The following is a 16821-nucleotide window of genomic DNA, read 5'->3' on the forward strand; positions in this document are numbered from 1 at the left end:
TTTTTTTTTATTGACTATCTTTCATCTTTCATCTTTCATCTTTCATCTTTCGTCTTTTTTTTTTTCTTTGTTCTTCCTTTAAATTTCTATAGGTTGATTTTTGTGTTTTTGTTTCATATTCTTATCTGTTTTTTTTTTTTCCTTGAAATTTTTTTTTTGTTTTTCCTTTTTTACTCTTATGTGTACAAAATATGCATGTAGTGAAGGCGGGGAATATGAAACCAGGGTCCATGCGGCGGATTGAGCGTCTTCCTGAGAGTGTAGTGAACCGCATTGCCGCTGGTGAAGTCGTGCAGAGACCGAGTGCCGCACTGAAGGAATTGCTGGAAAACGCCCTGGACGCTGGGAGTACATGTGTGCAAGTACTTGTGCAGGGCGGAGGACTGGAGGTGCTGCAGGTGAGTGATGATGGAAACGGTATTCACTATGAGGATCTCCCGCTTCTCTGCGAGCGGTATGCCACCAGTAAACTACGAGTCTTTGAAGACTTAACTCGCATTAGTTCCTTTGGATTTCGTGGTGAGGCGTTGAGTTCTATTTCTTACGTGGCGAGAGTGACTGTCACGACGATGCGACGTGAAAATAATGAAAACTCAATAAATGAAGCCGTTCACACAACAACCCCATCATCATTATCATCCACAATAGGAACAGGAACGGGAACGGGATCTGGTGCGACATTAGCATGGCGTTGTCATTATGTGGATGGAATAATGCAGGGAAAACCAAAACCGTGTGCGGGTAATCCAGGCACATGTATTCGTGTAGAGAAGATGTTTTACAATGCCGCTGTGCGTCGACGTGCACTTAATAAACCTTCTGAGGAGTACAGTCGTATTGTGGCTGTATTATCACGATATGCTTTGGCATTTCCAACTATCGCCTTTTCCTGCCGTCGTGAAGAAGCGAGTAATAACAGTAATAGTTGTGGTAGTAAGACAGATATCTTTTTTCCCAAAAATTCTACAACTTTGGCCAATATTAGGCTTTTCTACGGTGCTGCCATTGCATCTCATCTACATGAATTAAAATGTGCTGGAACTACTATAAAAACTCAAACGGCTATTTCTGATATTGATAATGTACTATCAATATCAGGAGTTGAAGGAGAAGGTGTTTTTCTTATATCCGGATATACCAGTGATGTGGCACTTGTCAATCGCAAACCATATCTTTGTGTATTTGTAAATAATCGTCTTGTGGAGAGTTCTGTTATTAAGCGGGCAATAGATACTGTTTATAGTGGTATATTGGTAGGGGGTAATCGCCCCTTTACAGTGCTCTTCATCACTGTTCCACCAGATCGTGTGGACGTAAATATTCATCCTACAAAACATGAAGTATGTTTATTGGATGAAGAAATTATAGTTGCACGACTCTCAGAGTCTGTACGGGAAGTGTTAATGATTACATCAGCTCGTCGTCAGATCGATACAAGGCAAATGATGTCGAAAGCCGTTTCATTAGGAGAGAGAGGAGTACAAGTTCAACAGTTATCATCATCACAACGCTCTAATATGATATCATCTGTTGGTGCTAGTGGTAATGGAATAGCAGTAGCACCTTGTACAGTTGTACGTGTGGAGCCACAACGTGGGGCCCTTGATGCCTTTATGCTTCGACGTCTTTCAGCCCCAGAAGAGAAATTAAAAAGTGAAGAGACAATACATGTAAAAGATGAGATGAGGGAAAATGGTATGAGTAGTAGTGATAAGGGAAATAACAGAGATGATATTTTAACCGTTAACAAGGAAGAAGTTATACCTCAAGTGAAACAAGATAATCCAATAAAAATGGAAGATAGGACTACTACTACAGTATTCTCTACAGAAGGAGTACTAGAAAGAACAACAGAGACAGAAACAACAACAACAACAAGAACAGACATGGAAACAAACAATCATAATATCAATACAAACATTACTAGTTCTCTTGTTGCCTCCATAATGAAATTAGGTACTCTCCTTGATGATGATGGGAACACTCTCGATGATGAGATGGATGAGGAAGATGGAGCCGGTTATGTGATGCAGCATTTTAAACGGCACAGAAAAGAAATTCAAGAGGCTGTTGGAATGCCAGACGAGAGTAGTAATAATAATAATAATAATAATAATAATAATACTACAATCCCAACAGCAGCACTAACAACAACAACAACAACAACAACAGAGACTGTTGATCCCAGTCATAGTTCAGAAGTAGTTCCCGATGCACGAGAGGATTTACTATTAACAAGTGTAGCCACTATTGTATCTCACATTCGCCAAGCCACATCTCCCACGGCTCAATCACTCTTTGAACAGTTAACATATGTGGGAGTATTAAACAACTCTACATTTCTAGCACAGTCTGGAACAACACTTTACGCAATAGATACATTGCGTCTTGTACGACTTGTAGTCTACCAACGTATATTCCTGCGTTGGGCCGTAGCTTCACTTCCAACACCACCTCAAGTGGTATTGCGAGATCCCATACGTGTTTCGGATCTCTTATGTTTTGCTATTCAACATGATGTTCAACCAAAATGTGAAACTTCTTTTTCTGAAGAAGAAGTGGAACGAACAATTAGACGAATGGATCGACGTCTTCGACATTGGCGTTGTATGCTGATGGAATATTTCGCTATAGAGATTTCAGAGGATGGACATTTACTGGCATTACCATTTGGGTTAAATGCATCTTGGCCACCAGTTCCACGAGTCATTCCACTGTTTATATGGAAACTTGCAGCAGAAGTGCCGTACGGAGAAGATGAGGTGGAGTGTTTTACTGCAATTGCCCAACACATTGCAAACACATTATATGGATTATCTCTCCATGATAGTTGGATGTTAACTAACTCTGCGATATCATCTGATCCTGAGACTACTGGTGTTGCTGGTGTTGGTGTTGTTAATTATTCAGCATCTTCTTCTTCTACTTCTCCTTCGCCTCTTACGAGTGGGGAACAGGAGAGTGTGCCCTCTTATATAGATGCCATTCGCTTTGGACTTGTTTCCTGTGCGACGAGTGTGAAGTTCTTTATCCCACCAGCCGATATATTGATAGATGGTTCACTCCGGACAGTGGTCTCAGTGGAGGAGCTCTACAAGGTGTTTGAGCGTTGCTGAGAGAAATACATTAAATTCTCTTTTTTTCTTTCTTTCTCTTTCTTTCTTTCTTTCTCTCTCTTACTTTTTGTCACAGAAAGGAGAAAAAGAAAGGTGGTGAGAGAGAGAGTGTGTGTGTGTGTGTGCGTGGGTTTTCCACGATACTATTCTACATTTATCCTCTTTTTTTTTTCGTTTTTCGTTTTTTTTTTCTTTTTTTTTTATTCTTTCAGTTTTTTTTTTTTTTTTGCTCTCATCACATGAAGATTACTGGAAGTAGAGAAGACAAGAAGAAGAAAAAAAAAAAAAAACAGAATGTGTTGTAAACTGTTTGAATAACAGTTGTAGTGGTAGTAATAGGAGTGTTGGATTCAGAGTTTTTCTCTAATTACTGCCGTTTTCTCCTCTCCATTAACGAGTATGGTAAAAAAAAAAAAAAAATGTCTCTCTTCTATTCTTCCTTGTTAATATACAGATACACGCATGAAATCATACCTTATTATTATTATTGTTCACAATCTTTTTCTGTTTAATACATACGTTTACATATATCATTCATTCATTGTTTTTTTTTTTTTTTTGCTTTCTTTCTTTCTTTCTTTCTTTCTTTCTTTCTTTTTCACAATGGTGTTAAAATACGAAAAAAAAAGGAATATATATATATATATATATATATATATATATATATATTGGTGTGGGTCTGAAGAACAAGAGAAAAGAGAGAAAAAAAAAAAGAAAAGAAAAGAAGCCCCACTGGTACGTAAGTGGGTGCATGGTGGGTAGCCAAGAGCTACACACATCACTCATCCCACTTTAAATTCTTTCTTTTTCTTTTTCTTTTTCTTTTTCTTTCTCTCATTCTGTGTTTTTTTGTTAGTATTTTTGTACATGTCTGAACACGGTGGGGAGGATGATATTCCCTTGATGGAGCTATCGCTTGGGACCGTCCTCCCATCCTCGACGACTGTCATCCCAACAGCCACAACCTTATCCACCATCACCTCACTCACAACACCAGATCGTTCTTTATTTCAATCCACTCTCATTAGACGACCGGCTCCTTTACTTCAACACCGGGTAGGACTGCCTGTTGTGCATATACGCACAAGACCTACACTCTCTTTTCTTGGGGATACACGGGAACGACGACGTGTGTGGTGTCTTGATCAACAGAACCTCGTTGTGCGTACGAACAAAGTTACATTGGACAATAGTATTAATAATAATAATAATATTAGTAATAATATTAATAATGGATCTCCACGACGTCCAGCTCATACAAGTAGTACAACACTATTAACACCACATGAATCTCCTATATCACAACGTACATCTGGATTAACAGCATCTCCGGGTAAAAACAAAATCTCAGGTGTTTCCCCATTGAAGGATGTCATGACAGGATCACAACGAGTTTCTCCTGGAAAAGAAACACCACGTGGTCATCGTAGAAGTCTCTCTCGTAATATTAATGCCTCTACTTTCTCTCCAACAAGTCGACGGACGGCTTCATCCAATACACCTGATACATCATCTAGAGTATATGAAGGTGGTGTACGTGAGGAGCATTTTACTTTTGATTATATTCACGCTGAAGATGCAACACAAGAAGAAGTATTTGAAGAGAGTGTATTAGACTTTGTGGATATGGCTTTATTGGCCCAGAGTGTTGCTATCATTTGCTATGGACCTACAGGAAGTGGTAAGACACATAGTATGATGGGATCTAGTAATGGAAAGTATAAAAAGAAACGGAATAGTGCTGCATGTACAGATAGTGGAATTTTATCAGGATCCAGAGGAAGAAGTGAAGATAAAAACAGAAGTAGAAGTGGAAGTAGAGGTGGAAGTAGATATCCTCTTAGCAGTCGACACTCCCAAGGTGCTGTTCATACAGATGCTATCTCAATAACACCAGTAATATCAGGAGGAAAAGAACAACAACAACAACAACAACAACAACAACAACAAGTCCCAACACGCTCTCCAGATAAAGGAGCCGATATAACATGTAGTTCACTCTCATCTTGTATTTCGTTAGCGGAGATTGATTGGCCAATCCTTGCGGAATCGGCTTCAAGTCATGAACAGAAAAGAAAATCATCTGGATCTAGATATTTTCGAAAGAGTATGTGGGAAACAGAAAATGATAATGATATGATGGGACTTCTTCCACGCCTTGTATTAGTTCTACTAGAACGCCGTGGAGAAACCATTACACTTAACAAGGAGGATGTTGTAGTTAAGATACCTCCTGGTAATCGTACTACTAGTGGTTTAAAGGAGAAAGTTTCTGAAAAACAAAGTGGAAGTTTCTCTCTAACATTACAGGATATTGTTTTCTATGGTATTGAGTTATATATGGATGAATTTCACGATCTTTTGGATCCTGCTAAACGAGTTATTCCAAATGTTGGGGATATTGGCGGTCTTGATGCGTTTTGTCAGGCAATGAATAATCCTCCTATGTCTGCAGGACGTAATGGAAATAATAATAATAATACTAATAATAATAATAATAATAATGCTGCTGGAAATATTCCTTTTCGTGGAGGAGGAGTACCCATATTAACAGTGGAAGATCTCCGTCGCTGTTATCATCTAGCTTCACGCAATCGTGTTACTAAAAGTCATCAACGTAATGATACAAGTTCTCGTTCTCATGCTATTTTTATTCTACAACTACGTTTTGATATGATGGATGTGGAGGATGCGAATAGTAGTAAAGGTGAAAGTAATCATACCCTTTTTACTTCTAATAATTGTAATGCTACTAGTAATACTACTTTAGGTACTACACCTAGTAATAGTATTGCTGCTGGAGTTGGTGTTGGTAGTGCGAAAGTGAAAAGTATTTATTCCTATGTTGCCATGGTTGATCTTGCGGGTTCAGAACGAGTGAAGGAGACAAAGGTGGAGGGATCTGCCCTTCGTGAAGCCCAATTTATTAACAAATCCCTATCCGCTCTCTCTGCCGTACTTTTAGCACTTTATCAACGTTCATCACATATTCCATATAGAGATTCTAAACTCACACGTCTTTTACGTCCTTGTTTACAATGGGGACATGTACTCTTATTAGTTCATGTTACTCCATGCTCCGCAGAGGATGCGATGAGTTCTCTCAAGTTTGCAGAACAAGTACGGCATACAAGTGTACAGAATCATAATCTTCTTAATGTCTCGGATGAACTGGTTGCCATATTTGAAGATTTAAATGATCCACATACAGAAGAACGTGTGGAGGCTTATCATCAAACAGAAGTTGAATATAAACAATTATGTGCAGAAGTACGACTTGCATATCTTACCCGTGATGAGAAGAAAAAACAACATAACACAATGGAGAATACTTCCATTTCACAGAAAACAAAGGATCATCGAAAGAAACGTGGAAAGATGATTAAATCCCTTGTCGAACAACACTTGAATGCATACACAAGGGAAGAAGAAGAAGTATTACGACGGGAAATTGCAGCCATTCAATGGGAATGGGAATGTTATGTGGAGAATTTTAAACGAATGCGGGAGGAAAATATTGAAATTATGCGAAGATGTATTGAACAACTTCGTATTCTTAATGCGAGACTTGCAGAGGAAAATAGTCAACCTGTATTACGTGATGCTCACGCAATGGCAATTAAACAACGTCTGAAAGATATTTCTTCTGAAATTACGGATTATGCAAAAGAAAAATTATTACTTTTAGAAGGTATTCGAACTATTCGTCAACGTATTGGACTTCAAAGTGAGTTGGAACTTTGTTTAGATGAACAACTGCAGATATTGGAAAAAAATACAACCAAATCTGGAAATATTCCTCGATTACATGTAGAAGATATGAACTTGGATGAAGAAACGGAGAAACTCTATCGAGAACAACTTCTCCTCTCAAAAGAAATGTCTTACCTTCGAGAAGAATCCACATGTTTTGTACATAGTGATGAGATATTAGAAGGATTATGGGCTCGTGTTGTTCGACAAGAACTTCTTCTTGCCTTTCGCATTGAAATGGAAATGATGGAAGGTATTCTACTCCGTCCACAGTCCCTTCGCTGGTTGTTAGAAGCCAATGGTATTTCACCAGATGAGGCCAGAGCGGTTGCGTGTCCAGCATCTGCAGGGCCAGTGGATGTGAAATGGCTCTTAGACACATTAGCCACCGCGAGAGAACAGAGATCGCGTAGTGCTAGTAATAATAATAATAATAATAATAATAATAATAATAATAATAATAATAATGATACTAATAATGATACTAATAATAAGAGTTCACATAAATGTACAGAAACACAAAGGTCTCCGGTTCCTACTATTCCCTTAACATTATCAAACGGAGATGAGACGAAAAGTCTACACACTCTTATTGGATGTTATGAAGATGAGGCAACTTTGCAAGAAATGAGTGTGGAGAAACTACTGCATGAGGGGATTTACTGTGCGGTAGTGTGTCCAATAATGACAGTGAATGAACTTCTAATGCCACGAACCTCAACACCTACGGTAGTAAATACAACACGAAATACAAATAATAGTGGAATGTTATGGGGATACTTAAGACTTGTACATCCCCCAAAAGATGCATCTTCTTATTGTCTAGAATTCTCACAACGTGTATATGTTAATAGTGAGAAGGTGCGGGAACGACGTATTATTTCTATTCCACTTGGTGAACCCCAATTACATATTATGTTACATGTTATTGAGGCAGAAGGACTTTTGAGAAGCTCCTCATGGAGTAGAGGATGTGGGACATTATCCCCTTCTGTTCCTGTGATTGCGATGGAATTAAATGGGGTTCCTCCCGCTAATTCTTTACATACCACACAATCTCAATCTCAACAACAATCTCAATCACAATCTCAACAACAATCTCAATCACAATCTCAATCACAACAACAACAACGGGGTCCATTATATGATGGAAATTCCAAATTAAGAGAGGCTATACGTCATGGTACGCCTCGAAATATAGAAACAACTAGTGGATTTATTGGACGTTCTCTCATCTCTGTTGTTGGTGAAAGTGCGGCTGTGCGGAATGCTGTAGTATCCAGACGATTAGAGTGTGGTGGGGAATTATTACTTCCAACAGATTGCATGGCGGCTTGTGAAGAAGGTAAAGGTACAATTATATTTCATTTCCCTAAACAAGTTATTGCCACCTCTACTCGTACAGAAGCTGTTGAATGTATTGTAGCCGCTCTCTCAGGTCTTACACTTCCAGTACTTTCATCTTTACATAATAATGAAGATGCAGCTGAAGGGGCATTATTAGGTGGAATACATGTTGTCACATATGAACACTTACCACATGTGTTATTACGTATACATAAACATAATAGTGCTATTGCAGATCCCGTACTTTTACGTGGACTTGGATTACCATCTCTTGGGTATGCAAGTAGTATGCATATACGCTTTTACTTTGAAGAGAACTCTATTGAGGGGGTAAATGGATTATTACATAATGGAAATTCATCACCTCACTCACCACGTGCACGCTTTGCAAAACCCATTATTGCTGCTAGCATTATGTTAAGTCAATTAGGAATGATATCTATTTCATCATCTAATATGAAAGGAGGAGGAATAGGAACAACAAGTGAGAGAAGTGATTTGGAATCTTTACTCTTACGTATGCAACAACTATATACTTTGCGGAAAAAAACACGTGCAAGAGTGCGACAGCAAATCTTTGATGCTGAAGATATTAAAGCTGAACTCTTGTATAGTTTCTCTGAAAGAGAATTCAGTCGTGGATCACATATTAAAGATGTCTTACGTGAGGCTAGAGATATTATTGACTTGCAGCATTATCGTTTAGGTACAGTCTACACATTGCGGGGTCCAGTGCGGGCAACACCGGGTTTATGTCGGGAAATGTGCGGTGGCGTTGTGCCGTGGACACTCTGGCAATGGGCCCATTGGTGGAAAACACTACAGGAGGCCCATCGACAACTGCAGAATTACCCATCCATCTACACAAACTTCCATATCACTAATAATAATAATAATAATAATAATAATAATAATAATAATAATAATAATAATAATAATAATAATAATAATAATAATGAGGATGATGAGGATGATGATATGGAGAATGAGGATATGGATATTGGGAATACTTTGCATAGAGATAGTGTGGAGGCTTCAGAGGCTGGGACGGGTATATCTAAAGATCCTTCAGCTACTACTACTACTGTGAGGGAAGGACACAATCACCCGGCTGTTTACTTTGATGATATTCCATACTTTCTCGCCGATATGGAATAGATATTGAGGTGGGGGAAAAGAAAGAAGAAAGAAGAAAAGGAATCACTTGCATTTTATTCCTTCATATTCTATCTTTATACTTATCTCTTTATTCTATTATTATTATTATTATTATTATTATTATTATTATTATTATTATTATTATTATTATTATTATTGTAATTATTATTATTCCCTTCAGCACAATACGAACTCACACGCACACACAAACCCTTTCTTTCTCTCTCTCTCTCTCTCTCTGTCTTTGTGGTGCGACTAGTGCTACAACTTCAAATCGCACTAGTGTTTTTTCTTTTTCTTTTTCTTTTTTTTAAAAAAAAAATTTATTTTACTTGTTTATGTATTTCTTTTCTTTTCTTTCTTTCCTTCTTGCTTTCTTTCTGTGTATATGTGTTATCATTTATCTTAACTCTCTTTTTCTTCACTACTCCCATCTCCCTTTTTTTTTTTTTTCTCTTTTCATTCAATCTCTCTCTCTCTCTCTCTCTCTCTCTATTCCACATGCTGCTGGATCTAAACAACATCTCCACAAATAAAAAAAAAAAGAAAAAGAAAGAAATGGACTCCGACGACGATATTCAACTCCCACCACCGCGGCCCGCCATCACGTTGGACGACTCCGATGATGATTTACCGCCACCCGCCGCCCTCCAGGCAAATAATAAACAACAACAACAACAAACATCAACATCATCAACAACTGTAAAGTCTGCGGCTGTTCCTATTGCAGTAACACCTAAAGGAATAACATCTGCACATAATGGGAATGGCGTATCTAAATCAGGAAATGGAAATGGAAATGGTTCGCCACTGACAACAATGGGAAAGAAATCACTATCAGGATCTGTAAATGTGCAAGATACAGCACAACAGCAGCAGCAGTTATTACAATCCCCTACAGATTCAAAAGTAAAAGTGGTTCCTGCGAAAGTATATAAGGAGGGTTTTCTGTTGAAACAACAACCAAGTTGGCCTTACAGTAATCAAAAACGATATTGTGTACTTAAAAACTGCAAACTGTACTATTTTGACTCTCAAGAAAGTATGAAAGAGGGTAGACCACAGGGTGTAATTGATTTAAGTAACGCCAAACTTGTGGATCCAGGAAATGATGCGAAACTACCGTCTAACTTTGGCATTCATGTGGAAGGCGAGCGTCCTGCAGAGGGAGGCAACAGTAATGGGAATGGGAATGGAAATGATAATAATAATAATAATAATAATAATAATAATAATAATAATAGGAAACAACGAACGTTTATATTTGCTGTTATGCACGCTCACGAGTTGGGTGAGTGGAAGGCGGCCATTCAAGCTGTTGTTGGGGATGTTGTGGAGGAAGAGGAAACACATTGGTTTGAAAAAATGGTCCAAGGTATTTTTTAAAGTAAAAAAAAAAAAGAGAGTAATATTATATTATATTATGTTATTTATTTCTATTATTTAGTTATATTATTTAGTTATATTATTTATGTTATTTTTATAGGTAAGGAAATATATGCGAAGTTTTTTTCTTCTTTTTAGTTATTATCGAGTTTTCAACAAGGGTGTATGTGTGTGGTATTGGTACTAGTGACTAAATGACAGGATTTCTCTCTTTTTTTATTCTTCTTTCTTTCTTTTTTTCCTTACGCTATTATTATTATTGTTGTATTTATTTTGTTTTTTATTTTATTTTATTTCTTTACTTTCTTGCTCCCTTATCATTCCTTCTCTTACTTCCTTTCAAAAAGGAAAAAAAAAAGAGAGAGAAAGAAATACATTCTCCTTCTTTATCCCTTATTCTCTCTCTCTCTATCCTTCTCTCTCTCTCTCTATATATATATATATATATATATATATATATATATATATATTAGTTCCACTCACCTCTCAATCCCACCCCTCTCCCCTCCCATCTTTGTATGTAAAAGTATATGTTCACGCGGAGTAGTGGGACTGAACAAACACCCAGCGGTGTTCTCACACGGCACAGCAGCAGAGATATCAAATCGCCCAGTTGGGAACTTCTCCGCAGTGACGATTTCTCTTCTTCTCCCACCGTAGACACCAACAGTGAAACCCGGTGGGTCTTAGACATCACGGATCTCCAACTCCCTAAAAGAAAATATCCGGAAGATATTCTCTCAACATCACCAGGCCCAAGTCCACCTCAGACACTTGTGGATTATTTACTCCAGGGAATTCCCGCCGCCGCCGCCGTCCACAAGAGTCGAGATTTCACGGGAAGAAATAATTTCACACTTGAGGGAAAAGTCAATGAGGAGTTGTGGTCGCTGCTCCTCCCACCAGAGCCCATTGTCCATCCAGCCACACACCACATGCAAACAGTCAGTGGATTCTCAACAGGTGAAGATTCTAAAGAGATAAATACACCATTACAACAACAACAACAAGAAGATGAAGAAGAGGGAAAAGAGAGAATTGCTGCTGTACCGCTACTGCGGCGTAATGACAGAAGAATGACGCCATAAATATATATATATATATATATAGAGAGAGAGAGAGAGAGAGAGTAGTAGTAGTAGTTAGTTAGTTAGTTTTGTAGACTACTATTATTACCATGGAGATTAATCCGAAACGTAATGAGAGAATGAGATCTCTAACGGAGTTTACGTGGAGAGGGGAATAAGGTACATCTGGAATAACATTATCATTATTATTATCAATATGTTATTATCAATATTAACAAGACGTTGAAAAGTTGCATATTTGCATTATTATTACACTGAATTCATTCTGGGCGATGATGTCACCCATCACTGTTTGGATGATTCTGTTGTCTCTATCGCTTTCACATGCACACACACACACACACTATGTATATATGGAAGGTTCCTGAATTCCAAGGAGAGGTCTAACGCCAAAAGTATTTCTTTCTTGAGAGGCGGAAAACGAAAAATAAAAGAAAATAATAATAATATACTTTTTTTTTTATTATGTGGTGTGGTTTACACGTTCTATACATTTACTTCATAGTGTTAGTGGATTGTATGCTGTTGAGTGATATTGGCAACGACCCTGCTACTTTCTTGCGATGATGTGAAAAACTCTAGTGAGAGTAAGAACAACAACGGTCTAATGGAGTCTTGACTTGCCTATATATATATATATATATATATATATATATATATATATATATTTTCTCCCTGGTGTAGATGAACTGATAAATACGGAAAGAAAAGAAAAGTGGGAATGAAGAATGAGGGAAAATGAAAGGGGATTGAAACCAAAGAAAAAAAAAAAGGGAAAAGAAAACAATAGTGGAGATACATACATGATAACAATTCATAACTCCCTTTATTGTTTTGATCCCACAGTGTTTTTTTTTTCTTTCTTTCTTTCTTTTTTATTTCTCTTTCTTTCTATCTTTTAATTGTGTTTCACCTTCATTTGAATAGAAGGAACTGTGATAACACTAACATCAACAGTGGAAAGAAATAAATAAATAAAGAGAAAAGAAAATATATATATATATATATATATATATATATATTCATCAATGCGACATTTTAATCCACGTTTGCGTAGTGTCTTTGGTGGAATTGCTGAGCGACTGCGGCGATTGCACACAGAGTATGAATTGTGGTGTGATCGAAGAGAAGATGAACGAACAATCAATACAGCTGCGGCCTTTGCGAATGATGAGACTGCAAGCCATATTGACTATGGGACCTCCAACAAATATCGTATTCGTTGTAATCCCGACGCATGTCCGCGAAGTGTACTTTTAATTCCCGCGACTGGAATTGCGGATATGTGCCGAAAACAAAAGCGACATTCAATTGCAGCGGATGTTATTATTCTTGATTTAACAAACTGCAATGTACCCGGCGGGGAGGCACGTGACGCTATCATGCGGTTTATAGAGTCTAATGAAAATAAACCAATAGAGAAGAAAACTAAACAAGATACTACAGAGAAGAAGAAGAAGAAGGAAGAAAAAGAAGAAAAAGAAAAAGAAGAAGAGGGTGTACGTTATATAGTTCGTGTAAACTCCCCTGAACTTGATCCAGTGAATGGTATTCTGGATATGGAAATGATTGCACTGCTTGGTAAAAGCATTGAGGGAGTGGCGCTGCCAGCAGTAACGAAGAACACATATGCACTAGTAGAGGAATATATACATCCCAGTCATCGCCTGTGGGCCTTCTTTAATACCCCACGCTCTGTTGTGCAGGCGGCGGAGATCTGTTCACAGGGATGTTATCACTATGCCGTTATGGACACAGCGGAGATGAGACAGAACTTACATTTAACACCAATGATGACAACACCAACAGGTAAAGATAACAACAACGATGACAACAAAAGTGATACTAATAATATTAATAATATTAATGTTAATAATAATAATAATAATAATAATAATAATAATAATAATAATAATAATAATGATAATATTATTGGGGTGGACCTTCTGCAATCTCTACCACTATTGTATAGTAGTTGTCAGGTGATAATGGCGGCTCGAGCCTATGGGATGTTTGTACTTGATGGACCTTTCATGGACACTGCAGACAAGAGTGGATTTCGTCATAATCTCACTCACTCCCGTGCAGTTGGTTTTGATGGGAAAGTCGTACTGCGACCGGCGCAGATCACGGCATGTCATGAGGCCTTTACGCCAACAAGAGAAGAGGCGGAATGGGCACGGGAATTGCAACAACAATTAAATCACAAACGCCATAATGAAATTGTGTTGGGGCGAGAAGAAATGCTGCAGTGGCAACGGGCCATTTCTGTTTTGCAGAGATATAATGAGGCAGAATTGGAACGTAAAAAATCATAGATGTAATGAGTGAGTGAGTGAGTGAGTGTGTATGTATGTATGTATGTGTGTGTAGAAGAAGAGAGAGTAAGAAAGCGTGTGTGTCTATATACAAAATTCCGTTATCGTTTTTTATTTTTTTATTTTATTCTTTCTATGTATGTATAATAGATCTATCTATCTATCTATGTGTGTGTTTCTCAATCTCAGGAGTGAGAGTTTTAGATGTATTGTATCTTTCAATCTCTCCCTAAAAAAAAAAAAAAAACACAATTCCTTTTTCTCTTTGTTTTTTTTTTTTTTCTTTTCATTCTTATTTCTAGTTAGAAGTCCATCTGAGTACGGGCAGTTGCCTCTCTAACTGCAGTTAGTTTCTGTGTGTTTGTGTGTGTTTGTGAATGTCCGGGGATGTTGGTAGTGGTGATGTCAGCAGACGACAGGGAGTGAGTGATATGCTCTGTCATCACTGTGGAGCGCAGTTCAACAAGGCAACCGCCAAGTTCTGTTCAAAGTGTGGTACGAAAAAGAAAGCGGCTCCTTCTTCCAATCGTAGGAGTTCACAAATAGAGGAAAAGCTTTCGGCATTAAAACAACAAGATGCAAAGGCTACTACAACCTTTAAATTGGGAGACCATATAGGCAGTGGTAAGGCGCATAATAATAATCATAATCATAATAATCATAATAATAGTAATAATGCTGTTTCTAATCATCATCATCATTATGGTACGAAGAATAGTACGGGTAATGTTAGTAATACCAGCAATGGTAGTAGTAGTAGTAATCGAGTGCCTTCCTCTGGGGCTGCACCTTCACGATTACCACCTATTCAACAAGGATCCTCCTCAGGAGTGAGGAAGGACGAAGGAGGAACACAAGATAGTACAGATGATGATGGTACCTTACGGGCAACACCAGAGGAAGAAGAAAAGTACAGTGCATGGGCTACATTAGGTGCAGATGGAATTACACCAGAGATGTTGCAAACAAATAATGCAGCGGAACTTAGTACATGGCGACGAGGTCTTCTTATTGGTAGGGGAACATATGGTTCTGTTTATTTGGGTTTACTAAATGATGGATCTTTTCATGCTGTGAAGTGTGTGGAGATTGGGGGAAAGACAGGTGTATTCAGTGCAAAGGAACTTGTTTCTCTTTCACGAGAAATTAATATGATGCAGCGCCTTCATCATAAAAATCTTTGTACTTTTAAAGGTGTCATGTATGATACTTCTAATAATACGATATGTATGTTTATGGAATACATAGGTGGTGGATCTCTCTCTTCACTCGTAAAGAAGTTTAAACCACTTCCACGTGATGTCATCCGTCGCTGGACACGCCAACTCCTTGCTGGACTTCTCTATCTCCACTCCCAACGTATTATTCATCGTGATATTAAAGGGGATAATCTTCTTGTAGACACTTCGAGTGATCCAAAACTGGAGGCACAAATTAAATTGGTAGACTTTGGGGCCGCTCGCCGTTTATCGGATGCGGTGGCCCAAAGCCGCACGGTGATTGGCACACCATACTGGATGGCCCCAGAAGTAGTGGACGTCACTGGGGAGGGAGAGGGATATAGTTATAAGGCAGATGTGTGGTCTGTCGGCTGCACTGTGGCGGAGATGATTACAGGCAAACCACCGTGGCCAAGTAAAGTAAATGCACCAGCGGCTATTATGATGATTGCACAGGCAACCAATGGTCCAACGGAGATTCCAGAGGAGGAGGCCTCACCAGGATGTTTGGATTTTATGCGAAAATGTTTTGTGCGGGATCCGGAGCAACGACCAACCGTAGAGGAACTCATGCAACACCCATGGATTCTAGGAGAGATAGAGTAATGATGTTTTTCTGTGTAAGTTTTTGCGTTTATCTTTTTTTTTTTTTTTCTTCTTTACTTTTGTTGTTGTTATTATTGTTATTATTATGGATTCTTTGTTCGTTTGTACATACGGTGGCTTTTTCTTTGTTTTTTTGCATTTATGACTTTTTCCTAATGGTGAAATGATAATATCATTGATGGATTGACGAGGATGATGATTGAAAATAGTGGTGATGATGCTGATGATGTTTGCAGGTGTTTCTTCCACTTTTCCTGCTTTTTTTTTCCCTCTTACTTATCTATTTGTCCTTTTTCTATGTGAGGACACATTTATTTTACCTTTTTTATTATTTTTCCGTCCTCTTCACACTGGATCTATATCTATTTATATATCTATCTATATATATTGTTTTTCGTTTTTTTTTTTTTATTTCTATTGGAGCGGCTATAGAGACATCTCTAACCCCACACCCACCATTTGACGTGCGAACTCACGTCATCATGTATAATTTTTTTTTTTGATTATTAGTGGGAGATGAAAACAACAACAACAAAAAAAAAAAGAAAATAAGAAAAAAAAAAGACGAGAAGAACCGCAAAAAGAAAAAGAAGCGTTTATAAATAGTTTTTTTTTTCCTTTTTAGTACATCCGTATGCGCATCAGTCTTTGGAATTTTTATGGGGAGAAGTGGAGAACGAATACACTTTGTTTTTTAAGAAGATAACAATAAAGAACTGAAGTACCATTATGATTTCAACTTTTATAATAATAATAATAATAATAATAATAATAATAATAATAATAATAATAATAATAATAATAATAATAATAATAATAATAATAATAA

The 16821-nt window shown here is 37.7% G+C and overlaps 6 protein-coding genes across 6 annotated transcripts; all 6 read left to right on the top strand.

Moving 5' to 3' along the window:
* Positions 1-191: 191 nt before the first annotated feature.
* TM35_000151990 (mismatch repair protein MLH1) lies at positions 192-3116 on the top strand (the record flags this gene model as incomplete). The annotated part of the gene is made up of 1 exon (XM_029025851.1): positions 192-3116. The coding sequence occupies one exon, from the start codon at positions 192-194 to the stop codon at positions 3114-3116; it is 2925 nt and encodes a 974-aa protein (XP_028882834.1).
* Positions 3117-3983: 867 nt separating this feature from the next.
* On the top strand, positions 3984-9374 carry TM35_000152000 (kinesin; the record flags this gene model as incomplete). The annotated part of the gene is made up of 1 exon (XM_029025852.1): positions 3984-9374. The coding sequence occupies one exon, from the start codon at positions 3984-3986 to the stop codon at positions 9372-9374; it is 5391 nt and encodes a 1796-aa protein (XP_028882835.1).
* Positions 9375-9932: 558 nt separating this feature from the next.
* TM35_000152010 (uncharacterized protein) lies at positions 9933-10760 on the top strand (the record flags this gene model as incomplete). The annotated part of the gene is made up of 1 exon (XM_029025853.1): positions 9933-10760. One exon carries the CDS (start codon positions 9933-9935, stop codon positions 10758-10760), a length of 828 nt encoding a protein of 275 aa, XP_028882836.1.
* Positions 10761-11290: 530 nt separating this feature from the next.
* Positions 11291-11848, top strand: TM35_000152020 (uncharacterized protein; the record flags this gene model as incomplete). Its single annotated transcript, XM_029025854.1, has 1 exon — positions 11291-11848. The coding sequence occupies one exon, from the start codon at positions 11291-11293 to the stop codon at positions 11846-11848; it is 558 nt and encodes a 185-aa protein (XP_028882837.1).
* Positions 11849-12876: 1028 nt separating this feature from the next.
* TM35_000152030 (citrate lyase subunit beta) lies at positions 12877-14166 on the top strand (the record flags this gene model as incomplete). The annotated part of the gene is made up of 1 exon (XM_029025855.1): positions 12877-14166. One exon carries the CDS (start codon positions 12877-12879, stop codon positions 14164-14166), a length of 1290 nt encoding a protein of 429 aa, XP_028882838.1.
* Positions 14167-14543: 377 nt separating this feature from the next.
* TM35_000152040 (putative protein kinase, putative,serine/threonine-protein kinase) lies at positions 14544-15992 on the top strand (the record flags this gene model as incomplete). The annotated part of the gene is made up of 1 exon (XM_029025856.1): positions 14544-15992. One exon carries the CDS (start codon positions 14544-14546, stop codon positions 15990-15992), a length of 1449 nt encoding a protein of 482 aa, XP_028882839.1.
* Positions 15993-16821: the final 829 nt, after the last annotated feature.

This window comes from Trypanosoma theileri (assembly GCF_002087225.1).
Source record: "Trypanosoma theileri isolate Edinburgh chromosome Unknown TM35_Tth_15_V1, whole genome shotgun sequence".
NCBI lineage: Eukaryota > Euglenozoa > Kinetoplastea > Trypanosomatida > Trypanosomatidae > Trypanosoma > Trypanosoma theileri.